The following is a 16,045-nucleotide window of genomic DNA, read 5'->3' on the forward strand; positions in this document are numbered from 1 at the left end:
GGCTGGCCTGGGCAGCCTGATGAACTTCTCAGAGCCTCAGTTTTGGCATCTGCAAAACAGGGACAATACCTACGTTCTTAAGGATTTTTGAAAAGATTTAGAGCAGGATAACACTTTTAAAGTCACTGGGGAGCCGGGCGTGGTGGGCACACTTGTCATCCCTGCACTTGGGAGGCGGAGACAGGAGGATCGCGCTGGTTCGAAGCCAGCCGCTGGCTTAAGAGACCCTGTTTAAAAAAAAAAAAATATATATATATATATATATATATATAGTAGGTCTAGGAGTGTATCCCGGAGGTAGAAGGGCTTCCAGGAACCCCAGTACCACCAAAAAAAAAAAAGAATAATAATAATAAATAAAAAAATAAAGTCACTGGGGATACACAACTGTAATCTACGTGTTAGTGCACAGGTGTTCCTGTTCTGGGAGAAAAATGCTTAATATTTTAAGCTTTATAACTACTGTGAAGTTGTGCTTGATTTTCAGTGATCACACTTTTATTTCAAGGTAGTATTCTGAGGCTTGATATTTGAGGGCTCAGAGAACTTATGATAAAGACATTACTGGAACGCAGACAAGAGCATTGTTATCTAAACATGTTGATGCCTTTGTGCTTCTAGGTACACCAAGCTTGGCTTCGCAGGCAACACTGAGCCCCAGTTCATTATCCCTTCATGTAAGTAGAGCTCCGCCTCGGCTGTTTGAGGGAGCGCGTCTCAGCATTCTCATTTCTGAACACTCGCATTGTCTTTCGGGTGTATTGATCTACTCACCATCGTTTAGACGATGGTCGATGGTCGTAGCTACTGGGAAGGTCATTCATGTTGACGCCTAGTTCTCTAAGTTGATTTCAGCAGTAGCCGGCACCTGCTACAACCCAAGTGCCCTCACTCTGTAATTCTGCTGGAGCCCTTTGTCTGTCAGGACTTTTCATCCTGGGTGGTTGGCAGGGGACTTTGAATCAGTCATCAGCGTCTGGACCGCCTAGAAAAAGGTTACCTGTTTTTTAGGCTATTTTGTAATTTAAAAAAAATACAGTTCTTAGGCGGGCGTAGTGGCGCACACTTGTAATCCCTGCACTTGGGAGGCGGAGACAGGAGGATCGTGCAGGTTCGAAGCCAGCCGCGTGTGCTGGTTTAGGAGACCCTGTTTCCAAATAAAAAATATAGGTCTGGGAGTGCAGCCGGAGGTAGAAGGGCTCCATCCCCAGTTACCTTCCCCACTTGTCCTAGGGGAAGCAAAAGCCTTTTGATGAGAGCGGTGTTCTCGTCACTGGGAAGTATACTCCAGGTTCCTCAAGAGGCTTTAAACACTGCCTTCCAGGTCCTTGCTTGCTGGCCGTGGTTTGGTGCCACAGAGGGTTATACCTGAAATAGGAATTATTGGTCTGATGTATCCTCGTTTTATTTATTTATTAAAATTTTTGTGATGCTAGGAATTGAACCCAGGGGTGTTCTGCCTCCAAGCTACACCCCCAGTTCTATTTTCTTTTGAAACAGGGCATCACTAAGTTTCTGAGGCTGGTCTCAAACCTGTGATCCTCCTGTCTCAGCCTCCCGAGTACTGGGATGACAGTCGTGTGCCCCATGCCCGGCTGTATCCTCATTTCAAGTTGTTCACCAGGGGCTGCCATAACAAAATACCACAGAACGGGTGACTTAAAGAGAAACTTACCACGTTGTGGCAGCTCAGAGCCCAGGCTCGGGGTACTGTCGCGAGAGCCTCCGGCGAGGCCTCTTTTCTAGCCTGGCCGGCCGCCTCCTCTCAGCGCGCCTCCCGTGGCCTTTTCTCTGTGTGCACATAGAGGGGGTGGCAGCTCTATGGGTATTCTGTCTCTGAGCTGCACCCCTGGCCCTGTGTTAGTTTTTTTTTGAAATGGTCTCACTAAGTTGCTGAGGTGGACGTGAGCCTCGATCCTCCCGTCGCAGCCTTCTACGTACTGGGACGACGAGCCTGTGCTACCACGCCGGCGGCTTCTCTTCTTATAAAGCCATGGCTCCTCTTAGGCCCTAAGTTAGCACTAATTACTTCCTCAAAGACCTGTTCCCAAGTGTAGTCATGGGAGTTAGGGCTTCAGCATATGGGTATTAGGAGACATGGTTCAGTTCATAACAATTGCCATTCTGTAGGAGAGATCATTGTTCTGTGAATTTTGTTAATTTTGTGAACGCCCAGAGCTTGATCATGCCATGTGAGTTGACAGATTGGACTTTCTGACTTTTCAAAGCAGGTTAGATGTTAGCCTTGTTAAGTGCATCAACTCAGAGAGCCTGACCTTGCACTTGTGCTTTGATGTGCTGCCGTCGGGAGCGTCTGCGGCGCTCAGCGGGCTGCGCCATGTAGCCTGCGCCGTTCGCAGAGGGACTGAGGACGGTTATTAGCAGTGTTTCACTCACTGCCGAGGGCAGGGCCGCCCCCAGGCTGTGCTGCGTGACCTCCTCAGGGGCAGGAGCCGGAAGAGCATGTGTTCTCCACGTGGGAGAAGGACGTCGTACTGTTGGCTGACGTTGGCGTAGGAGCGAGAGTGGGCCCGGAGGGAGGTGCTCTTAGAAGATGTGTGGGCTAGAGAGGTGTTGGGACAGGCCAAGAGCCTTGGTTGCCCTAGTGGATTGGCCGGCTGCTTGGTGCTGGGAGCAGAATCGTTTTTCTGTTTCCAGAGGTCCCATTCACAAGGTGAATTGCAGAATGTCCCTTGTAAAGGGGCTGCAGCAGAGGAAGGCTGGTCTAGAGGTGTAGCTCAGGGGTGGAGCGTCTGCCTGGCATGCACGAGGTCCTGGGTTTGACCCCTGTATTGCAAAACACAAGTACCAAAGAAACGCTTGAGTGCAGTGTAGGTCTGAGGCTTTGTGGTGCTGACGGGGTGCAGCAGTCAGAGGGTCAGACACGAGGTTGCAGCTGCAGCCGCAGGATGTGAGGGTCCCGTGGAGGAGCGGTGACGAGCGCTCTCTTGGGGAGTTGACGTGCAGGTCGGGAAGGTGCAGTGGCTTCTGAGGCTAGGACTGCGGTGGGCTGAAGCCATCCAAGGCTCTGCCTGCGCCTGGGCTGTTTGAGCTGCTCTGCAGAATTTTCCTGGTTGAAGAAAGTTTTTTCCAATTTTCCTTCTATTATTGTGGTACTAGATGTTTGAACCCAGGCGTGCTCTACCTCTGAGCAACACCCAGCCCTATTACACTTTTCATTTTGAAACGGTTTCTCTGGTTAGCAGTAAGATTGAGCGAGCACTGTTCTTCGTGGTATGTTTATTCTGCCACTTTTCTATGGACATCCTTTGTCTTTTTACGGCATCATAGGACTCTGTGCCAGTGCTAATCTGTTGCAGCGATCTTTCCTCGTCCACGACTTCTTTTTGTGGTGCTTTGGGGCCACGTGCATGGTAGGCAGGTATTTAATCAGTGTCTGTCTCCAGCCCCCATAATAGTTTTTCTTTCTTTTGATGTTATTTTATGCTATGGTACCGGGGATTGAACCCAGGCTTGTTCTACTTCTGAGCTATATCTCCAGCTCTATTTTATTTTATTTTATTTTATTTTAAAACAGGGTCTTTCTAAGTTGCCCCAGGCTTACCTCAAACCTGTGATCCTCCTGTCTCAGCCTCCTAGGTATTGGGATTATAAGCTATATGCTTATAATCCCAATACCTAGCTTATTTTATGTTAATCCCAATACCTAGCTTATTTTATGTTATACCTAGCTTATTTTATGCTATGACATTTTCAAATGATTTTTTGTCATCTAGAAATTTAAGCTTTGATATAGTTAAAAATTTCACTTTCCTTTTATAATTTGTTTCTATTTTATTTTATTGTGGTTCTGGGGATTGAACTCAGGGGCATTCTACCTCTAAGCTATGCCTCCAGCCCTATTTTAGTCTTTATTTTGAAACAGGGCCTCACAAGTAGCTGAGGCTGGCTGAGAACCTGGGATCCTCCTGTCTCAGCTCCCAAGTACTGGGATCACAAGCATACACCACCATGCCCAGCTTTATTTCTGCTTTAAAAATGTATTTCTGTTCCAAAGTCAGAAAGAATTTGTGTTTTCCTCTAAGAAAATTATAGGTTAAATTTTTGAATATGGTATAAAATAGCTAATTTTGTTTTCCAAGTGGAAAGCCAGTTGTCCCGACATTGTTTACTGGAGTACATTCCAAGTTGACAGTCTTCTTCGGTCACTGAGAGGATGTGTGCTTGTGACCATGTTCAGCCTTTGCGGCCTCTTTCTGCTCTGGACTGGAATATTCCTGTGCGTGAATACCTGTGAATTGAGTATTCCTATTCATGATGTGGTCCAAGTATTTTATTGTTTATTCATGTGTTTTGGGTTTTCAGTAATGTTTTATAATGTTCTTTAAAAGGATCATACACACTTTTTGCTAGATTTATTTTTAAGTGCTTTTAGTTTTGTTGCTACTGTGAAAAAAATTTTAAAGTTACATTTTCTAATTAGTAATTGCCAGTTTTTAGGAGTATTGCCAAGGTTGTAAGTTGATTTTGAATCCAGCCACCTTGCTGACCTCTTGTTTTTTCTAATTGTGTGCAGATTAGATTCATTTAAGCTTTCTCTACAGATTACTATACTGCCTACAAAAAATGGCTAGGTGGTTTCTTCTGATCTGATTGAACCCAGGGGCATTGGCCTCTGAGCTATATTCCCAGTCCTATTTTATTTTTTATTTTGAAGCAGGGTTTCACTAAGTTGTAGGGTCTCCCTAAATTGTTGAGGCTATTTTTTTTTTTTTTTTTTTTTTTTTGCGGTACTGGAGATGGAATCCAGGGGCATTCTGCCTCCAAGCTACACCCCAGCCCTGTCTTAATTCTTTATTTTGAAACAGGGTCTCACTGAGTTGCAAAGGGCCTCACTAAGTAGCTGAGGCTGTGGGCAAACCGTGATCCTCCTGTCTCAGCCTCCCGAATGCTGGGATTACAAGCGTGGGCCCCCCACACCTGGCGTTGAGGCTAGTTTTGAACCTGTAGTCCTCCTGTCCCAGCCTCCCAAGTACTGGGATTACAGGTGTGCTCCACCATACTTGTCTTATAACATTCTTTTGAGAAATATAATGAATATTTTAATTCTTCTTATTTATTTGTCTATTTGAGATGAATCTTTGCTTTGTTGCCCAGGCTGATCTTGAATCCATGTATTCAAGACATCCTCTTGCCTCAGCCTCCAAGTAGCTGGGATCTCTGGGTATTTTTATTGTGAATACGACTCTTTGTGTGTTTCTTAACTTATTTGGCAAGTGCTCTTCAGTGCAGATTTTCTCCCGCCTGTATTAGGGACTGAACATTATTATTTTTTAGATGTGCTCTCTGTTAGATGTATTCTTCCTAATAATCTTCCTTTGCTTGTCCTCAGTAACATTTTTTTTTTGCTACAAGTTACTTTTTATCATTAGAAAAATAGACTTTCTATTCATCCATATTCTATATCCACAGAGTTCTTATTATACTGTGGAACTTTGCTCTTTATTAAGTGTGAGAACATTGTCCTCTTTTCCTTTTTGGTACTGGGGATGGAACCCAGGGCCATTCTACCTCCAAGCTAAACCCCCAGCCCTTTTTATTTTATTTTATTTTTTTTTGCAGGTCTGGGGATGGAACCCAGGGCTTCTACCTCTGAGCTATAGCCCCAAACCTATTTTTATTCATAATTTTAAAATAGGGTCTCACTAAGTTGTGGAAAGCCTCACTAAATAGCTGAGATTGGCTGTGAACCTGTGATCCTCCTGTCTTAGCCTCCCAAGTACTGGGATTACAAGCATGCATTCACATCTGGCTTTTTTATTCTTTATTTTGAAACAGGGTCTCACTGAGTTGCAAAGGGCCTCACTAAGTAGCTGAGGCTGTTCATGAACCGTGATCTTCCTGTCTCAGCCTCCCAAACGCTGGGATTACAAGTGTGTGTCACCACGCCTGGCTCTAGATTGTTTAAACCACTTATAACTTTATCTTTAATTATTTTATTTTGAAAAATTATAGGTTCATAGTAAGTTGCAAAGGTAAGTTTTGAGATGTTATACCCTTAGTTTACCCCAAAGGCTGCTCTTGAACACTTGCAGTATTAAGCCAGCATCTGACACTGGTGTGGTGTGAGCATAGCTCTGCTTTTTTGTAGCTGCTCCCTGAGGGGTTGACAGTGACTTGGAACATCCTTGCTTGGTAGCTGTGACATCTGTGTCATCTTGGTGGTCCTATCTCTTGACCGTCTTATTTCAGTTGAGTTGTTCCTGATGACACTTGCTAGGGTAGAGTTTATTTTTTTTTTAATCAAAACCTGGACATTTTGGGTAATATGCTTTGAGGTTCCTGATCTTTTTTGAAGGGGATGCCCCTTTATTACTGCCAGTTTGAGGTCAAGTGAGGCCCCTCCTTGGCCTTTGTGGATACTTGGTTTGGTGGCTCCAAGTGGCTGCTCGGGGTGGAGGTCAGGGTTCTGTAGCAGGCTCTGGGTTCCGGGGCTGGCTGGGGTGACACAGTCCTTACTCTGTTAGAAGCTTTCACAGCTCCTCACTGTGTTTCTAAGGTGTGCTGGGCCATGTCTCGGTCTCCCTATGTATATACAAAGAAATCTTGAGTATAAGGTGTATGTTTATGTGTGTGTGTGTGTGTGTGTGTGTGTGTGTGTGAGAGAGAGAGAGAGAGAGAGAGAGAGAGAGAGAGAGAGAGAGAGTGTGTGTGTGTGTGTGTGTGTGTACACACCATAGCTCTTTGGCACCAAACAAGTATAAGTGCTAGACAAAATTTCCCAGACTTGAACTACCAAAGGCTATGGCTGAATACATCTCCGTGGTGATGCGAGTCGTGAACCCAAAGTCCCATGCATGCTGGGTACGTGCTCTCACTGCACCGTGCCCAGTCCAAGCTCGCGGTATCTTTACTGTCTTCCTTGGATTCCTGTGCTTGGTGAAGAATAGGAAAATGAAGTGTCCAGCTGGGTGTGGGGGCCTGTAATCCCAGCACTTGGGAGACTGCAACGGAAGGATCGCAGGTTCGTAGCCAGCCTTAGCAGCTTAATGAGGCCCTTTGTAACCTAGTGAGACCCTGTTTCAAAATAAAAAATAAAGAGGCTGAGCTCGCATGTAGAATGCCCCTGGGTTCAATTCCCAGTGCTCCCTACCCCATGAAACACTTAGCAGAGTGCTCATTACATGCACACTTGTAATCCCACCATTTGGGAGGCTGAGAGTATAGCTCAGAGGTAGAATGCCCCGGGTTCCATCCCCAGTATAAAAGCAAAGGCAAGCCGGGCGTGGTGGCGCACACTTGTAATCCCAGCACTTGGGAGGCTGAGACAGGAGGATCGCACAGGTTCGAAGCCAGCCTCAGCTACTGAGTGAGGCTCTCAGCAACTTAGTGAGACCCTGTTTCCAAATAAAGTATAAAATAGGTCTGGGAGTATATCCCGGGGGTAGAAAAGCCCCTGGGTTCCACCTCTAGTACCACACACACACACAAAGTGCAAAAGCAAAACCTATCTTATATAGTTTTATTAAAATGATTTAAGATGATATCGTTATTTTTCACTTTACTCTTTGTATTGTACAGAATTTTGTCCTCTTCTACACCACATTAAAAAAATTTTAAGCCAGTCATGGTGGTGCATGCCTGTCATCCCAGTATTTAGGAAGCTGAGACAGGCCAGTCTCAGCAATTTAGCAAGACGCTGTTGCAAGATAAAAATATAGTGCTAGGATATAGATCAGAGGTAGAAAGCTCCTGAGTTCAATTTCCAGTGCCAAAACAAACAAATAAAAAACAAAATGATGGTGTACAATCCATAGTTTTTTCTTCCTATCTTGAAGAATTTTCCCAGATGAAACTGAGAAATTTAGTAACATAATGACCTAGCTTTTCTTAACATTAAAAAGACTGGCTAAGGCACGGTAGTACATGCTTGTAATCCAGTATCTGGGAGGCTGAGGCAGAAAAATGAAAGGTTCCAGGCCAGCCTCAGCAATTTAATGAGATTCTAAAAATAAAAATAGGGTTGGGGAGTAGCTCACAGGTAGAATGGCCCTGAGTGCAATCTCCATTACCACAAACAACTCTACAAAATAGACTGGCTAAGTTCCTTTGTACCGTATTAAAAAAAAAAAAACTGTTTCTGTATTACTTTAAACAAAACAAAACTACACCCACACACGTTACTGGGCATTAAACTAAGTGCATTCTACCTTTAAGCTATAACCCCAACTCTTTTTTTATTTTGAAACAGGATCTTGCTAAGTTACTGAGGCTGACCTCAAACCTGAGAACCTCTGGACCTTCTGTCTCAGCTTGCCAAGTACTGGGATTACAGGTGTGCACCATCACACCTGGTTCTGTATTGTGTGTGTGTGTGTGTGTGTGTGTGTGTGTGTGTGTGTGTGTGTTCACTGATAGTGTCTTTTCTGTGAGCTTCCTTTTTTTGTGTGTGTGTGGTACTGGAGTGGAACCCAGGGACTTTTCTACTCTGGGCTATATTCCCAGACCTATTTTATATTTTATTTGGAAACAGGCTCTCACTAAGTTGCTGAGAGCCTCACTAAGTAGCTGAGGCTGGTTTCGAACCTGTGTGATCCTCCTGTCTCAGCCTCCCAAGCTCAGGGATTACAAGCGTGCGCCACCACGCCCGGCTAGGTTGTGAGCTTCCTTATCGTCAGATAAACCCTTAATATGAAAACTGTATTTGTACCTATGTAGTGGTTGCATTATACTTTCTTGATCATTAAAATAAATATGGATAATGATGGAAATCTTTGTACTTTTTTTTTTAAGGTATTGCCATCAGAGAGTCGGCAAAGGCCGTTGACCAAGCCCAGAGAAGAGTGTTGAGGGGCGTTGATGACCTTGATTTTTTCATAGGGGATGAGGCCATCGATAAGCCTGCCTACGCCACAAAGGTAGGTTGCCTGGCCCCCAGGACTGCTTGCTTGAGTGCAGAGCCAAGGACAGGGCAGTCGAGTGGGCGTGGCAGGTGACAGGCTGCCTAGAGTGTGCTCCTGAGTTGTGCGCATGGTTTTGTTCTTGCAACGGAATGAGGTGTTAGTTGAAGAGGGCTCTTTGTGAATAGGTGTACTTTCGAGCGGAGAGCCAGGTGAATTCACGAACCCCTGACACGCAGCTCTGGTGTAGGGAGGGAGCACTGTGTCACACCCGAAAGCAAGACCTGCTTCCCTGGAGCGTGCAGCTTGAGGAATGGACCTGTCTCATGTGCAAAAATGCAGGTCGAGTCCTTAAGAAGAAGCATTAACCTTTTTAAAGCAGATATTTCTTTTTTTTCTAGATATTTTTTCTTAAAACACACACACACACACACACACACACACACACACACACACACACACTAGCTGGGCATGTTGTTACATGCCTGTAATCCCAGTACTTGAGAGACTGAGACAGGAGATTCACATGTTTGAAGCTACCCTCAGCAACTTAGTGAGACCCTGTTTCCAAATGAAAACAGAAAGGCTGGGGTGTGGCTCAGAGGCAGTGTCCCACCAGCACCAGAGCTAGTTGTGAGGCAGATGAGCTGCGTCTGACCCCACTGTCAAGGTGCGTCTCTGTCCTGTGAAATGGGTGGAATCAAACATGAACAGTGAGAGCGATTAATCTTGATTTTAAAGTGCTCTGCAAATTACTGATCCCTGAGGAGAAGGTGCCTTGTTTTCCTGAACACTTATGCTGTTGCACTTTTGGTCTCGTCTCCAGCTGAATCTGGAAGTGTTTTGTTTCTCTTGCTTCAGTGGCCCATACGACATGGAATCATTGAAGATTGGGATCTTATGGAAAGATTCATGGAACAAGTGGTTTTTAAATATCTTCGAGCTGAACCTGAGGACCATTATTTTTTAATGGTGAGTAGAGGGAGCCAAGAGGAATATATACTTGTAAATTCCCAGTTTCTTTGATATTATACTCAAGATATATTCCCAAGGGAGTTTTTCCTAAAGATTTTCATGAATCAAGCAGAAATAACAGAAAGCTCAATAAAAACCTTCCAGAACCAAAGGGGCCTCTACCTCGTCAGAAAAGGAAGCCAACATCAGGCAGTTCTGGGATTGTTCATGGTGGTGGTTCCAAGAGAGAGAGGAGTGTTACGTAGTCTGGCTTCTTCTCTCAGGTGCCTGTGCCCAGCCTCTGGCTGCCCAAGTCCTTCATTTCCCTTGCACTTTACCTTGTAAGAATTTAGAATCAGGGACTGGACGTGGGGGTGCACCGCTGTCATCTCAGTACTTGGGAAGCTGAGACGGAGGATCACAGGTGTGAGGCCAGCCTCAGCAACTGTCCTAGAAACCTCCCCAGTGTGTTTGCTTGTCCACCTCCATCTAACTGGCCACCAGTGAGAGGAAGGGAATTACCCTGACTATGCAGGTTGCTGAAGATTCCTTCTCTGGTGCTGGGGAGAGCGTGAACCTGGGGGAGGGTAAGTACCGACACAGGTCTCCAGCAGCAAGCCCCATAGCACTGTAGAGCAGTTTCGAGCAGGAATCCAGCCGTGTACCTCAGTACCCTTGAGAAGTAGCTAGATACCATGGTTATTACCACGTAAGATAGCAGAGGGAACTGAGCCAAGAGGTTCTCTGCCAGGATTTAAATGTTACTGTAAAGTAAAGCTGACCTGAGTTGTGGGATCTGATGATGTTACTCAATCATCTGTTCAAAGAAAACATGGAGCGATACCCTGGTTATGGAATCTGTTCTGATTGTTCTGCTCAACATTACATGTTTCCTTCTGTGAATTCCTTTTTAAGTTAAAGTTAATTGCATGTGTAAAATGCTTGCCTTATAGGGGATTTAAAATACATAAGCCGCATATTAAAACCCACATAATTTAGTTTTGGGTTTTTTTCTATGCAACTACCTTCTCAAATGGTTCTAGATCCAATTATAAAATTCTTTCTAACATTAGAATATGAAACATTCTTTAGAATTACCCAGTTTAAAAAGTATGCTAACCTTAAGGCTAATAAAAATGGAAGTCAGGAGTGGTAGCGTACACCTCTTGTCCTAGTTCTTTGGAGGTCGAGATAGTAGGGTTGCTGGCTCAAGGCCAGCCTCAGCAAGACCTCTTTCAAATTAAAAATAAACAGGACTGGACTGGCTCTCGGCCTTAGCGCCATCTTCGTAGCAATCTCTGGGCCAGGAGAGCCAAGTGGAGAAGAAGCGAATGCACAGACTGAAGCGTAAAAGGGGAGATGAGGCCGAGGTCCAAGTAAACTAGTGCGTGCACCATGAAGGCCAGAGAGGCAGATACGAGGATGCCAGAGGCCCGCGACCCCGCTGCATGAGGTCCAAGTAAACTAGTGCGTGCACTATGAAGGCCAGAGAGGCAGATACGAGGATGCCAGAGGCCCGCGACCCCGCTACGTGCTGCTGGACTGCGGCTCCTGACCAGATCTGTCCCAGTATTTTTGGAACTTCCATCGCCACAATCACCTGAGAGACACCTTGCTATAACACACCGCCCCCTTTGGTCCTTTGCGCTGGGCCTTTGGCATTCTGGACTAGTTCTCTGTTGTGGCTGAGAGTAATGCGTGTACAATAAATCATCTCTTCTGTTTAGCTGAAGAATAAAGAAAATGACTGGAGTATAGCTCAGAGGTAGAAAGCCCCTGGGTTCAAGCACCAATAAAACACACACACACACACACACACACACACACACACACACACACACGAATCTTATTTTTAGCATCTGTTAAGGCAAACCCCTGGTGCGGGGATTGCCCCCGGGCTCATGGACGGCAGGTAAACCCTCTACCGCTGAGCTGCGTCTTCAGCCTGAAGTGAGCTGACCTTTGCTCCAGTTGTACCTTCATAACTGGGATTGTCAAATATGGCCACTGTGTACTACAGGCCACTCTGTATTTTCTCTCCTGTACATGTACAGTGTTTAATATAAAATAAATGGAGCCAAGAAGCTGACATGTGTGAGGGCCTTTTTCTTTATGGCCAAATAAATCAGTGACTCCCCCTGTCAGATTTGGCACTTTTTCTCCTCTCGCATATCGCTGACCACCTGTTGGATAGGGCCTTAGGCCACAGTTCTATGCTCTGACTATAAAACTCTATGACTTGTGTATTATCCTAGCTAACACGCTTTTAGTTTAGTCCTTTCTAATTCCAATGTAATTACGTGAAATTGCGGTGACCATTAAATCATGTTTTCTTACAGACAGAACCTCCACTGAATACACCAGAAAATAGAGAATACCTTGCAGAAATTATGTTTGAGTCATTCAATGTGCCAGGACTCTACATCGCAGTTCAGGTAAAACAAAGTGGCCTTGTGATCCCCAGAGAACCGTGGCTGTGTGGCAGTGCAAGAAGTGGTCCCCGGCTTCTCTGTTGTGATGTCGTGCCGTGTGCTCTTCCTTTTCACTCCCTCCACACGCACACAGGACAGAAGCACTCTGGAGAACATGCTCCATGGCTTGTTTTTATATTTACGTCATTGGGATAGACTTTGTCTGGCTGTTTTTTTCCTTGGAAAGTCTAGTGTGTTTTTCTCTGGGTGGCAAGAGGAGGGGTGTAGATGAGGTTATCTTTTTAGTTACTTCTGATCAGAAAAAACAGATGCTGTAGAACTCACTGAAAAATCAACACCGTTGAGGTCCCTGGTTGATTTGGGCTCCTGTTAGTTCCAACAACTCCCTTCCTCTGAGACACCCAACTTCTGGGACCTTGCAGAACTCCTTCGAAGCTACTTGCTCTTGTGTGAGGTTTTGCTTTTTGTTGCTTTTGGTGGTAATATGTCTGCCACCTTATACAAAGAAATTCATGGAAATTGTTGGGCATGAGTGAAATGGGTGTGACTCAAATATTTTCTGCATAATACTCACGTCTTTTAAGAAAAGAAGAGGAGGAGGAGGAGTACCACATGTAAATTAATTTGGGGGATACTTCATTGCGGATCCTCAAGATGATTCATGGTGCCTGTTATCAAAGGCCCTGAGCATGCCTGTGCTGCTTATTCTAGCATGTACAAATTTAATGCCAAGCCTTTCCCTCCAAGTTATTTATGTGCATTGGAAGAGGGATACACTTTAGGAGACACTGACCTGATGGTTCTCAAAGTGGCCTGTGCATCAAGTTCACCTGGAAAGTGTGTGTGTGTGTGTGTGTGTGTGTGTGTGTGTGTGTGTGTGTGTTGTTTAAATAGTACAGATTCGCCGGGTATGGTGGTGCACACTTGTAATCCCAGTACTTGGAAGCTGAGACAGGAGGATCCAGGTTTGCCACCAGCCTCAGATACTTAGTGAGGCTTCTACAACTTACTGAGACCCAGTTTCAAAATAAAGAATAAAAAATAGGGCTGAGGTGTAGGTCAGAGGTAGAGTGCCCTTGGGTTCAATCCCAATACCGCAAAAAAAAAGTACGTACAGATTCTCGGTCTTCATCTTAGACCAGCATTTCCCAACCCCTGTGCTTTGGAACCAGACAGCTCCTTACTGTAGGGTGACTCAGCCCTGGTAAAGAGGAGAGGCCACAGGGAGGCCGCAGTGGCTTCCTCCTCTGATGGGTTGACAGTGGAAAGCAGCATCAGAGTGCCAGCCGCTCCCCGGGCAGCACACCGCCCGTGCTGGGGGACAGGACTGAGGAGCACCGTCCCGGGCTGCCAGATCAGGGTTTCTGGGTGGCGCCTCGCCATCGCATTAAAATCCCCTGGAGCGAGGCAGTGCTGCCAGCCTGTGGTCCCATGTGGGCGTCGTGCCGCGCCTTAGGAATGACAGTGATTCCACAGTGGGAACCCTTCTTTACTGCCTTTTCGAGTTGATGTGCATGACATCCTTGTGTTTGCTGTCCGGGCTGGGACTGAGGCTGTGGAGAGGGAGATGGGGGGGGTTGTCCCTGACGAGGAAGGAGGGCTTGCTGAGAGCTCCTGTGCTGCTTTCCCGTCTTCCCTCCAGGCGGTACTGGCCTTAGCGGCCTCTTGGACGTCTCGGCAGGTTGGCGAGCGCACGCTCACGGGGATTGTCATCGACAGTGGAGACGGAGTCACCCATGTCATCCCAGTGGTAAGCGCGGTGTTCCTAGTCATTCTCTGAGGCCAACACCCGATTGGTTGTAAAGAGAGAGGTCAGAGGAAAACCAAACCCAACACTTTTTGAAGTTAAAATATTACTTTTTAGGTAATGCTTGTACCTAAAAAATGTACCAGGAGTTAAAAAACTCAGTTATGTGGGAAAGAGTGAAAAAGATGGCAATATGTGTGGCTTTGGCAGTCTTATAATCACGGTGGCAGAGTCCTACAGTTAGAGGTCAGTGTTGCCTGGCTTTCTGGGCCTCCGCTCGACTCCCGTACGAATGTGGGGTCACTGGTCAACTCTGCCTGGCTCGTCACTCTCAGCGCCTGGGAGGCTGACGTTTTGGAAGCCAGCTTTGTAGGTGCGGGGCAAGCCTATTTGAAAGATGTGTATGGCCTTTATCAGCTCATGCTTTAGAGGATTTGTTTCTTGACTTTTAATTTATTTAAGAGCCAAGAAGGAGAGCTTGTACGTTGACTTGCAGAAGGCTCTGCAATAATGCATTATGATTTTAATTTTTAAGACATTAGAGAAGCAGCTCCAAATTTAGGTTTCAAGAGACTCTGTTTTTCTTTTGGTCAAATAGATTATTTAAAGAAATTAAAATTAGGTGTTTTGAAAATCATTGGTCATGAAAAGTCAGGCTTATTCCTGATAATCCTCCCCAGTTCTCCAGACGTGAATGTGATATATTTGTATGCACACATGTGTGCACATTTTAGGCCAGATTGGAATATCCTATGTCTGGTTTTGTATTTTAATTATATAATTTTTTTTTTGGTGGTACTGGGGTCCCTGGAAGCCCTTCTACCTTTGGGCTATACTCCCAGACATATTTTTATACTTTTTAATTTGGAAACAGGGTCTCTTAAGCCAGCATAGCTGGCTTTGAACCTGCGCAATCCTCCTGTCTCTGCCTCCCAAGCGCGGGGATTACAAGCGTGCGCCTCCATGCCCGGCTATATAATATAAAGTTATATTTTGCATATTAATTTAACCATAGTTTTCCTTTATAGTCAAATACTCTATGAAAAAATTTAATAAATATCAATAGTTATTAAATATTTAATAAGTAATAAGCATTAGTCTGTCATGTAGGCATAGCTCAATTATGTTCATTTTCATGTTGTTGGACATGTAGCTTGTTTTAATGTTTTTAGTGCTGTGATTAAGCTGACACTTGTCTTATTTATTTATTTGGTGGTACTCGGGATGAAACCCATGGGTATCTTATCCCCAGGCTACACTCCCAGACCCATTTTATATTTTATTTGGAAACAGGGTCTCACTAAGTTGCTGAGAGCCTCACTAAGTAGCTGAGGCTGGCTTTGAACCTGTGCGATCCTCCTGTCTCAGCCTCCCAAGTGCTGGGATTACAAGCATGCGGCACCACGCCTGGCTCCTAACTGATTAATTTTAGAAAATGTTATATGATATATAGGATGTTACTGAATAATTTTTTTAGGAAGGTAACATTTTATGGGTTCACATTGATCTTTTTTTTTTTTTTTTTTTGCCGTACTGGGAACAGAACCTAGGGGCATTCTACCTCCAAGCTACACCCCCTGCCCTATTTCTTATTCTTTATTTTTGAAACAGGGTCTAAGTTTCAAAGGGCCTCACTAAGTAGCTTAGGCCGTCCGTAAACCTTGATCCTCCGGTCTCAGCCACCCGAATGTTGGGATTACAAGCGTGCGCCACCACGCGCGGCTCCAAATTGATCTTTCAATAACATGTACATATCTTTTATTTCTATTTTTATTTTACAAATACTTGGATTCTGCAGAAAGGCGAGCTCTTCTTTTGCTTCTAGAGGTTAGGTGCGTCAGGAGAAAGTGTAGGAGCCACTTAGGCTGTCCTCGTGGCTTCCATGTGGTGAGCACTGTGCCCACCGTGTGGAGGCACTTGCCGTGGAGGCCCTGCCACGTGGAGGCGTCTGCTGTGGAGGCCCTGCAGTGGAGGCGCTGTGGGGCAGAGCCGGGAAGCACTGCGGTCCGCCTGAGAGCGCTGCGTGTGCTCCCCACTCCCGTCAGCTTCCT

At 45.4% G+C, this 16,045-nt stretch overlaps 1 protein-coding gene across 8 annotated transcripts in view; it reads left to right on the top strand.

The window, feature by feature from the left end:
* Nucleotides 1-16,045, top strand: part of ACTR3B (actin related protein 3B) — a gene marked incomplete at both ends in the record, with an annotated part of 68,540 nt that overhangs the window by 16,315 nt on the left and 36,180 nt on the right. For 5 of the 8 annotated variants that reach the window (XM_080701570.1, XM_080701572.1, XM_080701574.1 and 2 more), the window contains 5 exons: nucleotides 622-677; nucleotides 8,755-8,879; nucleotides 9,723-9,833; nucleotides 12,155-12,250; nucleotides 13,890-13,997. In XM_080701570.1, the coding sequence (XP_080557696.1) occupies nucleotides 622-677; nucleotides 8,755-8,879; nucleotides 9,723-9,833; nucleotides 12,155-12,250; nucleotides 13,890-13,997 (496 nt within the window). Of the gene's footprint in view, nucleotides 1-621; nucleotides 678-8,754; nucleotides 8,880-9,722; nucleotides 9,834-12,154; nucleotides 12,251-13,889; nucleotides 13,998-16,045 lie in introns of those variants that run through there. The other 3 variants (XM_080701571.1, XM_080701573.1, XM_080701577.1) reach the window with 3 other exon arrangements.

Source organism: Muscardinus avellanarius (genome assembly GCF_963383645.1).
Source record: "Muscardinus avellanarius genome assembly, chromosome: 9".
Classification (NCBI taxonomy): Eukaryota; Metazoa; Chordata; class Mammalia; order Rodentia; family Gliridae; genus Muscardinus; species Muscardinus avellanarius.